The sequence below is a fragment of the Trichosurus vulpecula genome, chromosome 6 (genome assembly GCF_011100635.1).
Source record: "Trichosurus vulpecula isolate mTriVul1 chromosome 6, mTriVul1.pri, whole genome shotgun sequence".
Taxonomy (NCBI): Eukaryota; Metazoa; Chordata; class Mammalia; order Diprotodontia; family Phalangeridae; genus Trichosurus; species Trichosurus vulpecula.
Window position 1 is genome coordinate 229,033,977 of NC_050578.1, and position 15,266 is coordinate 229,049,242.

Below are 15,266 nucleotides of genomic sequence, written 5' to 3' on the forward strand. Positions count from 1 at the left end.
TGCTGTGGATAAGTTCACCTACCTTGGCAGTATACTTTTCAGGATGTCCATGTAGATGAAGAGGTTGATACACTGCCAGAGCTAGCTCAGTATTTGGGAGGCTCCTAGACAGTCTACTGCGTCATGCCAGAAAACTGAACTGCTTCCATTTGAATTGTCTTAGGAAGATTCTGCAGATCACCTGGCAAGATAAGGTACCAGACACTGAGGTCCTTTCTCAAGCTGACCTGCCAAGCATTCAAACTCTGCTGCAAAGAGAGTGATTCCGACGGGCTGACCACATAGCTGGGATGTGAAATATAAGTTTTCCTAAAAGACTATTTTATGGAGAACTCACACAAGGCAGGCGTTCATATGGTGATCAGAAGAAGTGATACAAAGACACTCTCAAGGCCACTGAAGAACTCTGAGATCAGTTGTGAAACATGGTAAGATTTGTGAGACACTGGGCAAGCACCATCCAGCATGGTTTGCCCACATCAAAGAAGGGAGTGTGTTCTAGGAGCAAAGCAGAATTTTGGTAGCTTGATCAAAAGAAATGTGAGATGTGCAAAGTTAGAGACAGCTCCCTCCCAGATGGTCAAAGGGACTATTTGTGCCTGACCTGTGGCAGTCTTCCAAGCTCATATTGGTATGATCAGCCACAGCCACTGTAATGTCATTTTGGCCCTTTTCGAGCACAAAGGACAAACAATAACAACACGTGCATTTGTATACTAGTACATTTCTTGGCCAATAGTAAGTTTGTTAATAAGTGCTTGTTGGTTAACTCATCGATCTTTGGTCTAGAGAAGAATCAGAAGTGATTGAATGATAAGTTTAAAGCTCATGTGAATTTATAGAAGGTGGACCCCAAACCTCTTTGCTAAAAATGTAAAATATTTAAAGCTTAAGGGAGGGTCAGAGAAACCTTTGACACCCCGTACAGCATAAAAAGAAGAGATTACCTACTGTTTTCTTTCATTGATAATGGATCACAAAACAAGCATATTCCATATTCCAAAGCTTTTCCTTAGCATTTCGAACAAGGTTTTAGCAATGATAAAAAAGCTTTATTAGAGATGAGAACTTCACCATATGGGTTGATGGTCCCTGAAAGAGGTTACCAAAGGGATACTATGGTGATCTGGAAGCCATTCAAAAACCACTAAGAATGATTTTGCTGCACATTTGCCTCAATTCGATCTTCACTGCTTATTAAGCACCTTACTACATGCAAAATATCGTGCTGACGTTGGGGTGGAAGTGCTGAATTTGGAGTCAGAAAACTTGGGTTTGAGTACTACCTCCGTAGTTTACCATCCATGGGACCTCTTCACCTTCTCAGGGTCCTAGTTTGCTAACCTGACAAATGAAGATATTGGCTCGGAAGACCTCTAAGAGCCTGCCTGGATTTAATTCTCATGATGAGTGAAGACCCTTTCCAACCCAGCTTGGTACCTCCTAAGGGGCAGAAACCATTCCATAATTCAATCCAAACAAGGAAATATTTGAAAGCCTACTACGTGCATTGACAGATACCACAGAGGAGACAAAGAGAGAGGTCACTCTGGTTCTCAACCAGCTTAGTGACCCTGGGATGACGGGACAGGACACCCTATACCCCACAAATGGTGAAATAAACCCAGGCGGTGCAGAATTAAGGGTGAAAATACCAGACGGAAAGAGAGGTGCAAAGGAGGTTAAGAAATATATACGGTCAGGGGAGAGAGGGTTGATCAGGGAAGATAACTGATGAGGGTTTGACTTTTAGAGTCTGATTTCTTTTGTAAAGAATCTAGCACCGCCTGGAGCATTTTAGAATTCTCCCCCGCCCGCTTTTGAGGGGGTGGCATGGTTCCAAATCCAACCTGTGATTTCGTCTAGAGGGGAGCTCCTAGTGCGGAAAATCGCTCCTCCAAAATCTAATGCAATTTATCCTGTCAGAAAGTTGCTGGGGAGAGTTGCGCATTAGACTTCGAACGCCTTGAGAGCAGGAGCTGTCTTCTTTGCGTTTCTCTGTATCTACAGCGATTGGCACAGCGCCAGGCGCAGAGCGGGCTCTTGTTTTTTAACTGACTGGGTCTTTCCGACAAGATGGCCAAGCCATGTATTCGGCGCACGGCTCAGGAAAAGATCTTCTAAATGACAAAATGACATGCACTCCAAGGGAAGGTGCCGTGCTTTCTGCCTTGGTATTCCCAGCGTTTAGCACTGTGCTTGGCACATAGAAAGCGTTTAATAAATGCTTGCTCCCCCTAGAGGAATCTTTCCCTCAATCCTTATGCCTTCCCTCTGTCCATTATCTCCAATTTGTCCCTGATGTGGCATGCTTGTACATTATTGTGCACATGTGAGCTCCTCGAAGGCAGGTGAGATCTTTGACCTTTCTCTTTAGCCGCTGCACTTAGCACGGTGCCTGGCATTTCGTAGGCGCTTAATAAATGTTAACTGATTGCTTGCGGACTTGATCAGACTGGAATTGACCCGGGCCCACCAGCAGGAACAGACCGTGTTGGTGGGTCGGAGGGACAGATTCTCAGGCGCGTCTGCAGGCGCCCTGACAGTTAGAAGGAAGTTACCGGACGGGGAAAGCGGAAGGACGGGGCCGCGACTTCAGGCGGGCGGAGCAGGGCCCGGGCTGGGAGGGGGCGGCCCATTCTCGTTTGGGCCGGAGGCCATTTCGGCCCCGGGCCAGGCTGCTCCGAGACCCCCCGCTGGGGACTTGCGAGCTTGTAGCCTCTGTGGGGCCCAGAAGCCGGGGGGGGGGGGGGGGGGCCCGGGAGCTCTCAAATCTCGCGAGAGTTCCGGCCGCCATTTTTCCATTGATCGCTGTCGTCCGGGGGAGGGGCCGGGCGGCGGCGACGGCGACTACGACGAGGAGGAGAGTGACGATTACGACGAGGGTGACGGTGACGGTGGGGCTGCTGTGGGTCGGTGTCTGCGCGCTGCCGTCCGAGGCTCGGGCCGAGGCCTCCGCGAGTGGCCGGGGTCAGGGCGGCGGGAGAATGCCCGGCTCCACTGCTCTCTCCTGAGGCCCAGAACCGCCGCCCCTCGCATCGCGTCACCAGTGGGCCGAGTCTGAGCCATGGTCCCGGGCGAGGAGAACCAGCTCGTCCCGAAGGAGGTGAGCGGGAGCCGGAGCGGGAGCGGGAGCGAGGGGGCCCTGCTAGGCCCGCGCCGCGGCCTCCGGGAGCCACCGGCCTAGCCGCGGGCCCCGCGTGGGGGGCGGCCGCGGCCCCGAGCGGCCCGCTGGCGTTGTGGCCGGGGCCCGGCGGACGCCTGAACGGGAAACAAACGGGCCGCGGGAGGGGATGGAGGCGGGGGCCCGCTCTCCGGGGGGAGGCTGGTGGCAGCCGGGCGTCTATTTTAATTAACTGACGGGTCCGCCGGCGGCAGGAGCGGCACCTCGCGCTTCCCCGGGAAAGCGCCGGAGGAGGGAAGCCCCTGCTCCCGGGGAGGAGAGGGGCGGCCTTGGCCCGAGCCTGAGCTGCCGGGAATCCCAAGACGACGCACGCACGGCGCGCCGCCGGCCTGCGGGGCTCGGGGCATGCCTGCCGCCTGCGCTCCGGCCCTGCTGCCGGGGCACGGCCAGGCGAAGCGGCTGCTTTAACCGCCCGGCCCCGGGCTCCGAGAACCCGCGCCGGGGCCGGGGCTTCCTCGGCCCTTGTAAGTGGAGGTGATAGTTCTCTTCGTCAAGATGTGAAACGAGCCAGTTAGGGAAAAGACGCGATGTTTTCAAGTGCGAAGTAAAACTTGGAGATACCTTTAAACGATGTTCGCTGACAATCCCCTTAAAGATAGATGTGTATCTATATTAACATATATGTCTACATAGATAAAATAGAGGGATCCGTATATCCGTAGAGACCTCTATATAGCTGTAAATACCTACATAAGTATAATTATCTATACTAATATAAATCTACATATTTATAAATATATACGGATATGTGTCCATATATATGTGTATCTTTATATATCCAGATATATTTGTGTGTTTATATATACAGATATATTTGTCGAATGAATGAATGAATAAATAAAGCATTCTTTAAGCACTTACTCTGTGCTGGGGGATACAGACAGAAAAGGAAGCAAGACCTTGCTCACTAGGAGCTGACGTTCTAATGGAGCGGAGATAATACATATGGAAAACTTCAACTGTCAGATTTTTTTTTTTAAGACGAATAGGCAGAAACAAGCTGCTGGAATTTTTTAGTAGTAATGAAATTCCCTGTTGGTGACTTAAATGTTGTATTAGCTGACATATAGTCCTAGCTTTAGTGAAGACATTAAAATTCCTCAAACGTTAACCCCTGTTATATAGTAAAATGGCTGTCCAAACTATCTATACAGAGAGAAAAATTACCAGTCTTTGTCCAGTGATCTTAGAGATAATTAGATTTTTTAGTGATTGGTTATGCTTATTTTCCTTGTAACATACCACCACTCCCATTGTTGCTTTTGTTTTGTTTTTTGCCGGTCTGACAAAATAAGAGTATTTCTGCAATGGGAAAACTTAAGAAGGCAAAGTCCAGATTAAGTGGATTTAATAATCTAGTTTGGTGTAGTTTGATTCACTTATACCCTTGCACCTACTGTATAAATGGAGAGAGATCACTGTACCACAGTGCTTCCTGTACCTCGGGAATTTTTTAAAGAACAGGTTCTTTATCAGTGCCTTGGTCTTGTTTTCAGAAGTGTTCCCCCATTTATGCTCTAACGTCTGCCTTTCCAGTGGCCACTCGTTCCATATACACAGCTCTCCCAAACTTGCCAGACCTCTTCTCTTCTGGCTTTGGCCAGAAGTTGTCTACAGTGGCTACCTTTCTTCACTCTTAACTTCCATATCCTAATCTTTACTAGAATTAACTCTCAAAAGGCCAAGGCCACAGATTACCTCCTGGCAATTGACACATCCACTGACTTTCTTATTCCTTAACCTCCTTGAGGCTCTTGCTCTCTCTCTCCCCTTCCCTATACTCTACCTCCAACTCTTGCCTATTGTAATTTTTGTGTTATTTTCCTATCCTAGCTTCTTATTTACTTCTCCTTCAGCACCTGGTCTTCGAAGAACTCTTTCTCTGTACTCCCTTAAATCTCACCTCTTTTGTACTTTCAACTGTCCTGTCTATAGAGGACTTCAAATCAAGACTGCTAGGTAGTGTTGTGGGTAGAGTACTGAGCCTGGAGTCAGGAAGACCTGAGTTCAGATTCAGCCTCAGACGCTGCCTAGCTTTGTGACGCTGGCGAGTCAGTTAACCACTATGTGCCTTAGTTTCTTCATCTATAAAATGGGGATAATAATGGCTTTTGCTCAGGGTTATTGTAGAATCAAATAAGATAACTGTAAAACACTTGGCATGGTGCCTGGCACATAGTAAGGGCTATGTGAATGTTAGCCGATATTATTATTATTAGTAACAGCAATAGTAATAACCATCATGTACCTCTCCAGCCCTATGATTCCCCTACCACTCCCGAGTCCCAGTCCCATGTCTCCAGCTGCCTGCTGAACATTTCAACTTGGGTGTCTCATTGTCATCTTCGATTTAGTTATGTCTAAAGTTGAACTCATTTTCCACTCAAAAGGAAGCTTCTTTTAGTGTAACTACCATGCTTTCAGTCACTTAGCCTTCAAATCTTTTACTCCTCTTCTTCCTGACTATCCAGTCAGTCACTGAATACAATTTTCACAGTATTGATCCCATCCTCTTCTCCATCGCCATTGCAGTTCAGGCTTTTATTTCCTAATTATTCTCTTTCTGTCTGGTCTCCCAGTCCATCCATCATTCCTTTACCAGGTTAATTTACATAAAGTAGCCATGCCCTTGTTCAAAATCTGCCTTTTCCATTAGCTAGAGCAAACTACTGTAGTCTGGTTTAGGCCCCAACCTGAATTTCTTTTTATCTCCCCTTCCCAAAACCTTGTTCCAGCCAAACTGGTTTCCTCATTATCTTTCCGTCACACTTTGTGCTACACTTTTGTGCTTGTTCCCACCTCTCAGCCTTCTTCATAATCATATTCTTTCAAGGTTCAATTTAAATCCTCTAGTCTTCATTAATCCCCCCCCACTCTTATAATACTGTACAATTAATTTGGTGATTAAACATATACTGCTTTGTAACATCTCTTCTGCTGTTGCTTGAGCTGTTTGAATTTTCATGTATTTGCCTTATCTTTCTGAACAACGATGGAGAGGCCTTGTCTAGTCTATTGTAACTCTCGTAGGCCTAACCCAACTCTTTGCACCCTATAATAGTAATTGTACTTAATAAATATTTGTTGATTCTTTTCCTTATATTACTCTTAAATTTGAAAAATTGCACTTCCCTTCCATGAAGATTGTGTTTACACATTGATCGGTTTTACTGAACTGCTTTTTGTCTCTTGTTTCAAGGATGGCTCATTGGGTGTTGTTGGGAGGGATGTATTCAGAAATGAAGGTGATGTAAAAACATAAGTTACCAGTAAGAATTAAAAAATTTTTTTTCCACATTCTTTGTGTTTGATGTTTGTGGTTAGGTGATACTATTTTTTCAGGCTTAAAGTATGAGTGGTTTTAAACTTTCTCTTCCTTTGTAAGAAATGCATGTCATAGTTAAAATTTATTGAAAGCCCCTCTGTTTGGACAGCACTTAACTATGCCCTATCAGGATTTGATGACATAAATAAACAATTCATATCCTCAAGGGTCTTAATCTAGCCAAGAATACAGAATATATACAACATGTCCCAAAAGTCTTAGTGCATTATTAAACCTTTGAACCTTCAAACTTAAGTAAGCCTTTTGGGACACCCTGTATAGATGCATACATACTGAAACATTTTGAAGACACTTAGCAATGAATCAAAAGATGTTAAGGTAATGAAAAGTTAAAAGAGTAATGATAACATAGTAGAGGTAATAAGATAATCTTCCTGGAATACCTATGTAAACTCTTTTGGGCTCATCTTTCTTCCTTTATTTTCATTCAAAAAACCATTGCTTCAAACCAAAGCTGATATCCCCTGAGAATTTCCTTAAAAGAACAAGCCAATTTTATTTTTGCCTTTCACTTCAACATTATTTTATAAAGAACGCATCATTCCTAGCAAGGGACAAATGTAGAAAATGGCATTTCAGTGCTAGTTTCCTTAATTAAATTACTTTTGAGTGATATGCCATTTCTTAGGGTGGGGGGGGTTGTTTTTTTTTTAATTCGTTAGCTCTTACCCCAAATAATGGTTTCTGATTTTTACCAACTGAGAGAAGGATTTGTTGTTGTTGATAGGTCCTTTCAGTCATGTATGACTTTCCATACCCCATTGGGGTTTTCTTGGTAAAGATACTGCAGTAGTTTGCCATTTCCTTCTCCAGCTCATTTTACAGATGAGGAAACCGAGGCAGACAGGGTTAAGTAACTTGCCCAGGGTGGCACAGCTAGTGTCTGAGGCTGAACTTGAACTCAGGTCTTCCCATGCCCAATGCTGTATCCACTGCAATACCTAGCTGCCTGGAGAGAACGATACCAAAAAATAATCACTGGACTCTAACCCTTATTGGCTAAGGAAGTTGGGATATTCTGCTTGTTTTTAGAATGTGGTAATTTACTTAGTCCTTGGAGAGGCAATGTAGTGTTATGAAGTGAATGTAGGATTTAGAGTAAAAAGATCTGGATTCTAATCCTGACCCTGATCAAGTCACTTAAACTCTCTAAGCTTTAGTTACCTTATTTGTAAAATGAGAATAACATATTATCTACCTCACAGCGTTGTTTGTGAGGAAAGCCCTTTTGGAGGCTTTAAAGTTCTATAAATATGTGAATTATGTACATATATATCATATATATACATATATATACATATGAGATATGTTCATACTTTTAAAATTTTACCCATTTGTTTCCTTTTCTGTTATTTTGCTTCAGTTTTGTGGTAGCATGAGGTTTTCACCATTATTTTGCAACAATAATTTGTCATTTTAAAATATACTGCCTTGTCCTTACTTTGCTTCATATGTGTAAGGCTTGTAAACTTGTTGAGTATAGCAATCCATTCTATGCGTGATCTCCCAGTGCAACTAGCGGTATGCTAAGTACATAGTGAGTATTTAATGAATATATTTGTTTTAGTCTTTCCAGCTTTTCTCCCTGTGTTAGCAGGTTAAGAAGTTAAATGGCCAAGAAAATAAATTTTGTACTAATTCTTTGGTGAATTTTAGGAATGATATTGTTTCTACCTCCTAATTTTTCAATAGGTTTTTAAATGAAGGAACCTACAGAATGAATTGGAAGAAATACATCCATGTTTAACTTTTTCTCATATGTATACTTTCTGACATTGTCTCACTGCTTGAGTAATTCATATAACCTCTTTGTGGTCTATTAAACCAATCTATAAATAATTTCCACTTTCCTGGTTCCCAGGTACATTGTGAAAGCTAGTCATATGTGTATGTAGATCGGGAATTTATTTTTCACAACAACTTGTTAATAAAGTATAAAATCTACTTTAATGATGCCAAACTCCAGTGTAGTGTCCAAAGAGTGTTCTCTGCCTTGGCTGTTCAGCATAGTTCAGTCTCTTGAGGGAAGTGAGAGCTTTTTTACCTACTTTTCCACATCCCCTCGTGTCATTTCTTTCTCCACTGTTAAGGCAAACAGAGTGACTTGCCCAGGGTCACCCAGCTAGTATTTGAGGCCGAATTTGAACTTAAGTCTTTCTGACTCCAGGCCCATTGCTCTGTCCACCCAGCCACCTATCTGCTCCAAAGTATTTGTATCCCTAGCACTTAGTATAGTGCCTGGAACAATATTAAGCACTTAATAAATGCTTTTTAATTCACTCTTTCATTTTATGGGGTCCTGAAGAAAAAAAAAATTAGATGCTTAGTTCTTGAAAGCTAAACTAGTGAGCACAAGGTCTAGCCTATTTGGAAAGGCTTTGAGTATGGACCTAGCAATGAACTACATGTCTATAACTCTCAAAGACTTTATGTTAAGGTCAAAAGAAGTTGCAGTCTGTTGACAAGCTATGTGGCACAGTGGATAGAGCTCTGGGCCTGGAGTCAGGAAGACTTGAGGTCTAGTTCAGCCCCAGACACTAGCCATGTGACCCTAGGTAAGTCACTTAACCTCTGTTTGCCTCAGTTTCTTCATCTACAAAGTTCCTGGCACATAGTAAACACTATATAAATGTTAGCTATTATTATTATTAATTGGTATTATCCTTATTGATGAAATCATGACTCTTTGAAGTATTGTTAAATACAATAATTTATGAGAATGACAAGTAATTTTAAGTGGTTTTTGAAAAAAATTATATACTGAAGTGGTATTTAAAATGGAGGGAGCTTTATATATTTTATAATAAAAAGTAGACAATAGAACTAGATCATTTATTTTTGAGACTGCTTCTCCTTCCAGGACTAGAAATTTAGTGACCACATAGGCTCATCCTCATGCTGATCATTACAGAAACTTTACCTTGTCAGTTTTTCTACCTAGGGTCAGTTCACCCCTTTGTAGGCAGCCTAGTGGCCTTCTGCTCTTGGGGACTCATCATATTAGTGTTGGATTTGCTTCAGACATTCCCACTGACTTGAGCCCTACCACAGCTCAGAGTCTGCAAACTCAAGCAATTCACCAGCCTCTACCTCCACCACTGTACTAGTCCTTTTATTTGTTCAGTCATTTCAGGAGTGTCCGTCTCTTCATGACCCCATTTGGAGTTATCTTGGCAAAGATACTTGAGCGGTTCACCATTTCCTTTTCCAGCTCATTTTGCAGGTGAGGAACTGAGACAAACAGGGTTAAGTGACTTGCCCAGGATCACACAGCTAATAAGGGCCTGTGGCCAGATTTGAACCCAGATCTTCCCAACTCTAGGCCCAGTGCTCTATCCACTGTGTCACCTAGTTGCCCTCAAAATGCTTTTTTGTTGTTGAGTCGTTTTTCAGTCAAGTCCGACTCTTCATAATCCTCTTTCGAGGTTTTCTTTGCAAAGATACAGGAGTGGTTTGCCATTTTCTTCAACTCATTTTACAGATGAGGAACTGAGGCAAACAGGGTTAAGTGACTTGCCTAGGGTCACACTTAGCTAATACATGAAATCTGAGGCTGGATTTGAACTCATGAAGATGAGTTTTTCCAAGCCTAGCATTCTATTCATTGTACCACCTATATTAGTCCTAGAATTTGTTTAAAGAGGCAAAGGAAATCATCCTCGACAGCCACAGGGTTAAACAGTCTTCATACTTGATGTAGCTTGTTGCTTAAACATTGCCCCTTCAGTCTTTTGGTATTAGTTTAGTTAAAACATACAGTATCATTTTGAAGTGTTGTGACTTTCTGGTAAAGAGCAACGGAGTCAGGAGAACTAAGTGACATATACCAGAAAGAGGCTTTGAAATCTTAGAAGTTTGGATGTCTTTGTTTATTTTAAGAAAACTTTTATCAGAATTTTCTGTCTGAACTTGACTGGGGATGTTGTAGCTGTGATAATGGGGGGGGGCGGATCTTTATGAACTTATTGCTTATTTGAATTCTTAACAATGGCAAACAAATTTGGGTTTTGTAGTTTGCTCATTAAATACCTTTCTTGACCCAAATGAAACTTTTCTATACTTTTTGTGTAAAGATATTTCCCAAATTAGCTTTGGAAAACAAAGGCATTAATTTCTGAACATCCTCATGCTTTCTAGCATAAGTAGCATATTTGCTTGTTATTCCTTCCTTTCTTCAGATACTGTATTATCATCACTCTGCAGTCAGCTTTACAGTCCATGTTCGGTTGCTTAGTGCTTTTGCCTTCATTTTTCTTTTTTCCCAGACAGACTTACTGCTCACAGGTCTTTTTGTCTGATTGTGGGCATGTGGTATGCCAACCCCCATGATAGAAATACACTTCTTCTGCCAGTTTGACAGGCTTCCTCTTATCAATTATTTAAACAGCTCCAGAAAACACCCTTCCTTTTAAGCTTTCCTCAGTGAGTTGAAGAGCAAAGTAATCATTTGTGTACTTTTTATTCCTGACCTCCCTCTTCTGGAACTTCAGTTAGAAATTAGTGCTGTATAACCTATCACACAGAAGCTACCTTTAGTATAAACACTTCACTCATGTATTTAAGTTGTGTATTTCTTTTTGTTTGTTAAGTTGTATGTCTGACTTTTTAAGTGTTTAAAGAGGTGTTTAGTTGCTTCTAGGGCATAGAAATATTGTTGAGTTTCTATTTAAATGTTTTTTTGAATATTTGTGTCAGACACTATGACACATAGAAGTTATTAAATACTTTACACTTTTTTGGTGATACTTTTTGCTAATGAAAGTAAATAAGTGAAATATTTTTAGATGCTGGTAAGGACCTTTTCAAGGAAAAGAAATGGAAACCATTGTTTTAATTACGAACTTTTTTGTTTCATTTTTATGAAAATGTTTATGATAACTGTAAGGTTTTAAAAGCCTGTTCTTCACAACAACCCTGAGAGATAATGCAAATATTATTCTCACTTTTCATATGAAGAGAGGTGACTTGTCTGCAGTCGTGTATCTAAAGCCTACAGGGAGGCTTCATAGTGCAGTAGAAAGAGAACGGGACTTGGAACCAGGAGTACTAGGTTTGAGACAGCTCTGACTCCTATCAGCAGTGTGACTGCAGACTAGTCATCTCTGAGCTCCTGGAAGGCTTTAGACGCATGATGGCAAAATGGTTTTGTTTCATAATAACATGGACTAAAGGGCCATCGTGAACTACTTACCATATTTGTCCTGGCATAGTTAGCTACCCCAAATAAAGATTGTGTTTTAGAGAAAACAAAATTTGTTGAATTCAGAAAACCAGGTAAAATAATATTTTTTTTCATTGCCTAATGCCAATAGGCATTATTTTACATAAATCAATTTTAGGAGGAAAGGGTATATTTAGACCAATATAATATATTTAAATACTACTGTTAAAACTTGTTTAAATAGTTGGTATCTTTATCTGAAAACAGGTTATATCTTAAATATACTTTGCAATTAGGTTTTCTTAAGTGAGGAAGATTATGATCTCAGTCGAAACAGTAGAACCACTTTTTTCCCCTTTGAATTACTCTGTTGTTTTTTTATTTAATAATGTTTTTGCAAGGTAATCCTATAACCTTTAGAGAACGTTGCCATTTTTAATCTTGTTCTTTTTGGAGGAAGGGAGAGAGAATAATTCTAAAGTCTTAGCTTGTCCGACATTGTTACAAGAAGTGAGGTGCTAAGATTTCGTTTAAATATATGACAGAAACAGATATTCAAAGGAACAAAATATTTTTTAGAATACTCTGTTCTGTTATTAAGTTATGGAAAGCATATGTAAAATGTACCTCTTACCTTTCCTTCTGTGGGAAAAATGATAGTTCTTTAAAGCCTTTAATATTATATGTTAATAAAAACTTCATCATAGTCTTGCATCTCATCTCTAAGTAGTTAGCAGCTTTGAAGTTATGAATCACGGGCCTGAAAAGTCATTCAGTTCAGCCTTTGTAGTTTGAAAGATGAAAATATACCCTAGCTGTTGAGTGGCTTTTCCAGTATCACAAAGTATTTAGTAGCAGAAACAGATTGGAATCCAGGAAAGTTTTCTTTCTAATTTACCAGGCTATCTCTTGGACAGATGTGAAATATGCCAAGTGGAGAAATTAAACTTTAAATATTTTGCCATAAAATAAGATCATTTTGGTTATAAAAATAGCATATTATCACATACTTTCCCATTTACCCTTTTGTGCATCTAAATAGAATATATGGTAATAGGCCAAGTAAACACGACTTTAGTTAATGGCTCAGTTATTAGAACATCTGAGAACATAAACAAGCCTTTTACTTGCTGAGTCATTACTTATCAACAAGGTCCTCCTCATAAGAAACCTTAACTGTAATCCGAAAGAAAGATAACTTTGAGTACCAAAGGTCACATACATTGTTTTAGATCCTACAGTTAGTTGAGACCTGTATGGTTAGTTCAGTTACCTGTTTACTAGGACCAGTATTAGAAGTAATAAACTAAAGATGGGAAGAATATAAAGGTCCTAAGTATAAACAATTGAGAAGGGAAAGATTGTGCCACTTGATAATATATGATCTGATTGGATAATATGCTCTTAACTTTGTTGGCTAAAATCAGTAATTAAGGGGAATAGAATAAGGAATATTTAACTATTTAAAAATTTTCTTTAAACTTTTAATCATTTTTCTTTAATTTGATATTTGTCTTAGGCATAGACCACCTAATATTAGTTTCATTGAAACACAAAATTCAGTAAGATTTTCTAGGAGGCAGTTTCATAATAATCGTATTATGAAGGGGCAGTCAACCAAGTCGTATCAAAGTGGAATTTCTTGGCTTTACAGCGGGGTTTGGTTATAAGATAGGAATATCATTTCAAAACTTTGTTCGTTGAGTTAGCCTTAATTCCTGGTTTTCATTTGTGATGGATGGCTCCTCAGCTATATCGTAGGCCCCCAAAGGAAAGGGCTCATTTACTTCTACATCTCTCAAAGTATACAGAGTAGTACTGAGCACATAGTAGACTCCATATATACTTAATTTTTAAAAGTGAACTCATTTCTCTTTTACTACAGTAAGCATATTTATACTTCTTATCCAGTTGAATGCTTTTATAATTTCATAGTAATCTTCAAAATTTAAACCGATGCCCATTTTTTGGAGTTTTGTTTTTAATTAGGCACTTGTCTTTTATTTTCCCCAGTTAACATGTAAAAACAATTTTTAACATTTATTTTTAAAACCTTTAGTTCCAAATTCTTTCTCTCCCTTTCCATCCTCCCTCATTGAGAAGGCAAGCAATTTGATATAAATTATATATGTGTAGTCATGCAGAACATTTCCATATTAGTCATGTTGTAAAAGAAAACATAGACCTCCTCCCCCCAAAAAACCCCAAGAAAGATAAAGTTAAAAAAAAGTGCGATTCAATCTGTTTTCAGACTCTATCAATTCTTTCTCTATGGGTGGAAAACATTTTTCATCATAAGTCCATCAGAGTTGTCTTGGATCATTTGTATTGTTGAGAATAGCTGAGTCATTCACAAGTGATGCTGCTGTTACTGTGTACAATGTTTACCTGGTTGTACTCATTTCATTTTGCATCAGTTCATGTAGGTCTTTCTGAAAGCATCTTACCAATCATATACCATAACTTGTTCAACTATTCCCCAATTGATGGGCATCCTCTCAATTTCCAATTCTTTGCCACCAGAAAAGAGCTAATATAATTATTTTTGTACCTATAGGTCATTTTCCTTTTTCCTTGTTTTTTATCTCTTTTGGGAAATAGACCTAGCAGTGGTATTGCTGGGTCAGAGGGTATGTGTAGCTTTATAGCCCTTAGGGCATAGTTCCAAATTGCTCTGTATAATGGTTGTATCTGTTCACATTGTGGAGTTAAAAGACCACCTCAGAAATCATCTCATCTAGTACATGCCTGAAGCATGCATGAATCTCTCCTATCACACCTCTGAAAAGTGGTCATCCATCTTCCATTTAAAGATCTCCAGCGATGGGGTGCTTGACTAGGTGAAGCATGTCGTTTTTCTTTGGAACAGCTCTGATAATTAGGAACTTTCCTTGGTTTTTTTCCTTGGTTAGGAATTTTTCCTTGGTTTTCTCCATACCAAATATCACTAGTTCTTTAAACAAATTTTGAATCCTGTTTTTGAGAATGAAAATATTACTGATGTGTGACATATAGCAGGGCCTGTTTTTTTCCGTGGTGCTATAGAAGTATTACTATAATTTTTACCTTGCCCTCTCCCCAAATCTTTCTTGAATACTGCTTTCGCATTAATCTTCCTCTGGGTCTGACTCTTCTATGTTAACCTTCAATAGCTTACCATGTTCTGCTGAGCAGAGTTCACATTCTTTAGCCTGGCATTCCGGACTCTGAATATGGCCTGGCCACTCTAGCTTTAGCATAGTAGGACACTAGAATTAGGAGGTTCCTCACATATCAAGTCCAACTCCCCCCTGTTACAGATTAAGAAGCTAAATTCCAGAAAGGAGAAGTGGTGCAGCCCAAGGTCATGTGTAGTTAATGACAAGCCAGGACCAAAGCCTTTGTCTCGACTGTCAAGCTGATGCTCTCCCCACTGTACCACACTGCATTAGCTATCACTCCTCTGTTTGTATTTTTTGCTTAAGTTAGATTGGACAACTGGCCATCCATGTTATCTACTTTTTAAAAATTTGAGGTGATGAGCATGTTATGTAAACAGTAGTCTAATACAGTCTGTTTCTATACCGATGTATCGG

At 40.5% G+C, this 15,266-nt stretch overlaps 1 protein-coding gene across 3 annotated transcripts in view; it reads left to right on the forward strand.

The window, feature by feature from the left end:
- Positions 1 to 2,785: 2,785 nt before the first annotated feature.
- The window catches only part of USP47 (ubiquitin specific peptidase 47), a 102,899-nt gene continuing 90,418 nt past the window's right edge, over positions 2,786 to 15,266 (forward strand). Inside the window, exon 1 of one of the 3 annotated variants that reach the window (XM_036762291.1) lies at positions 2,786 to 3,106. In XM_036762291.1, coding sequence (XP_036618186.1) covers positions 3,068 to 3,106 — 39 coding nt within the window. In that variant the 5' untranslated portion in view covers positions 2,786 to 3,067. The remainder of the gene's footprint in view (positions 3,107 to 15,266) is intronic. The other 2 variants (XM_036762293.1, XM_036762294.1) reach the window with 2 other exon arrangements.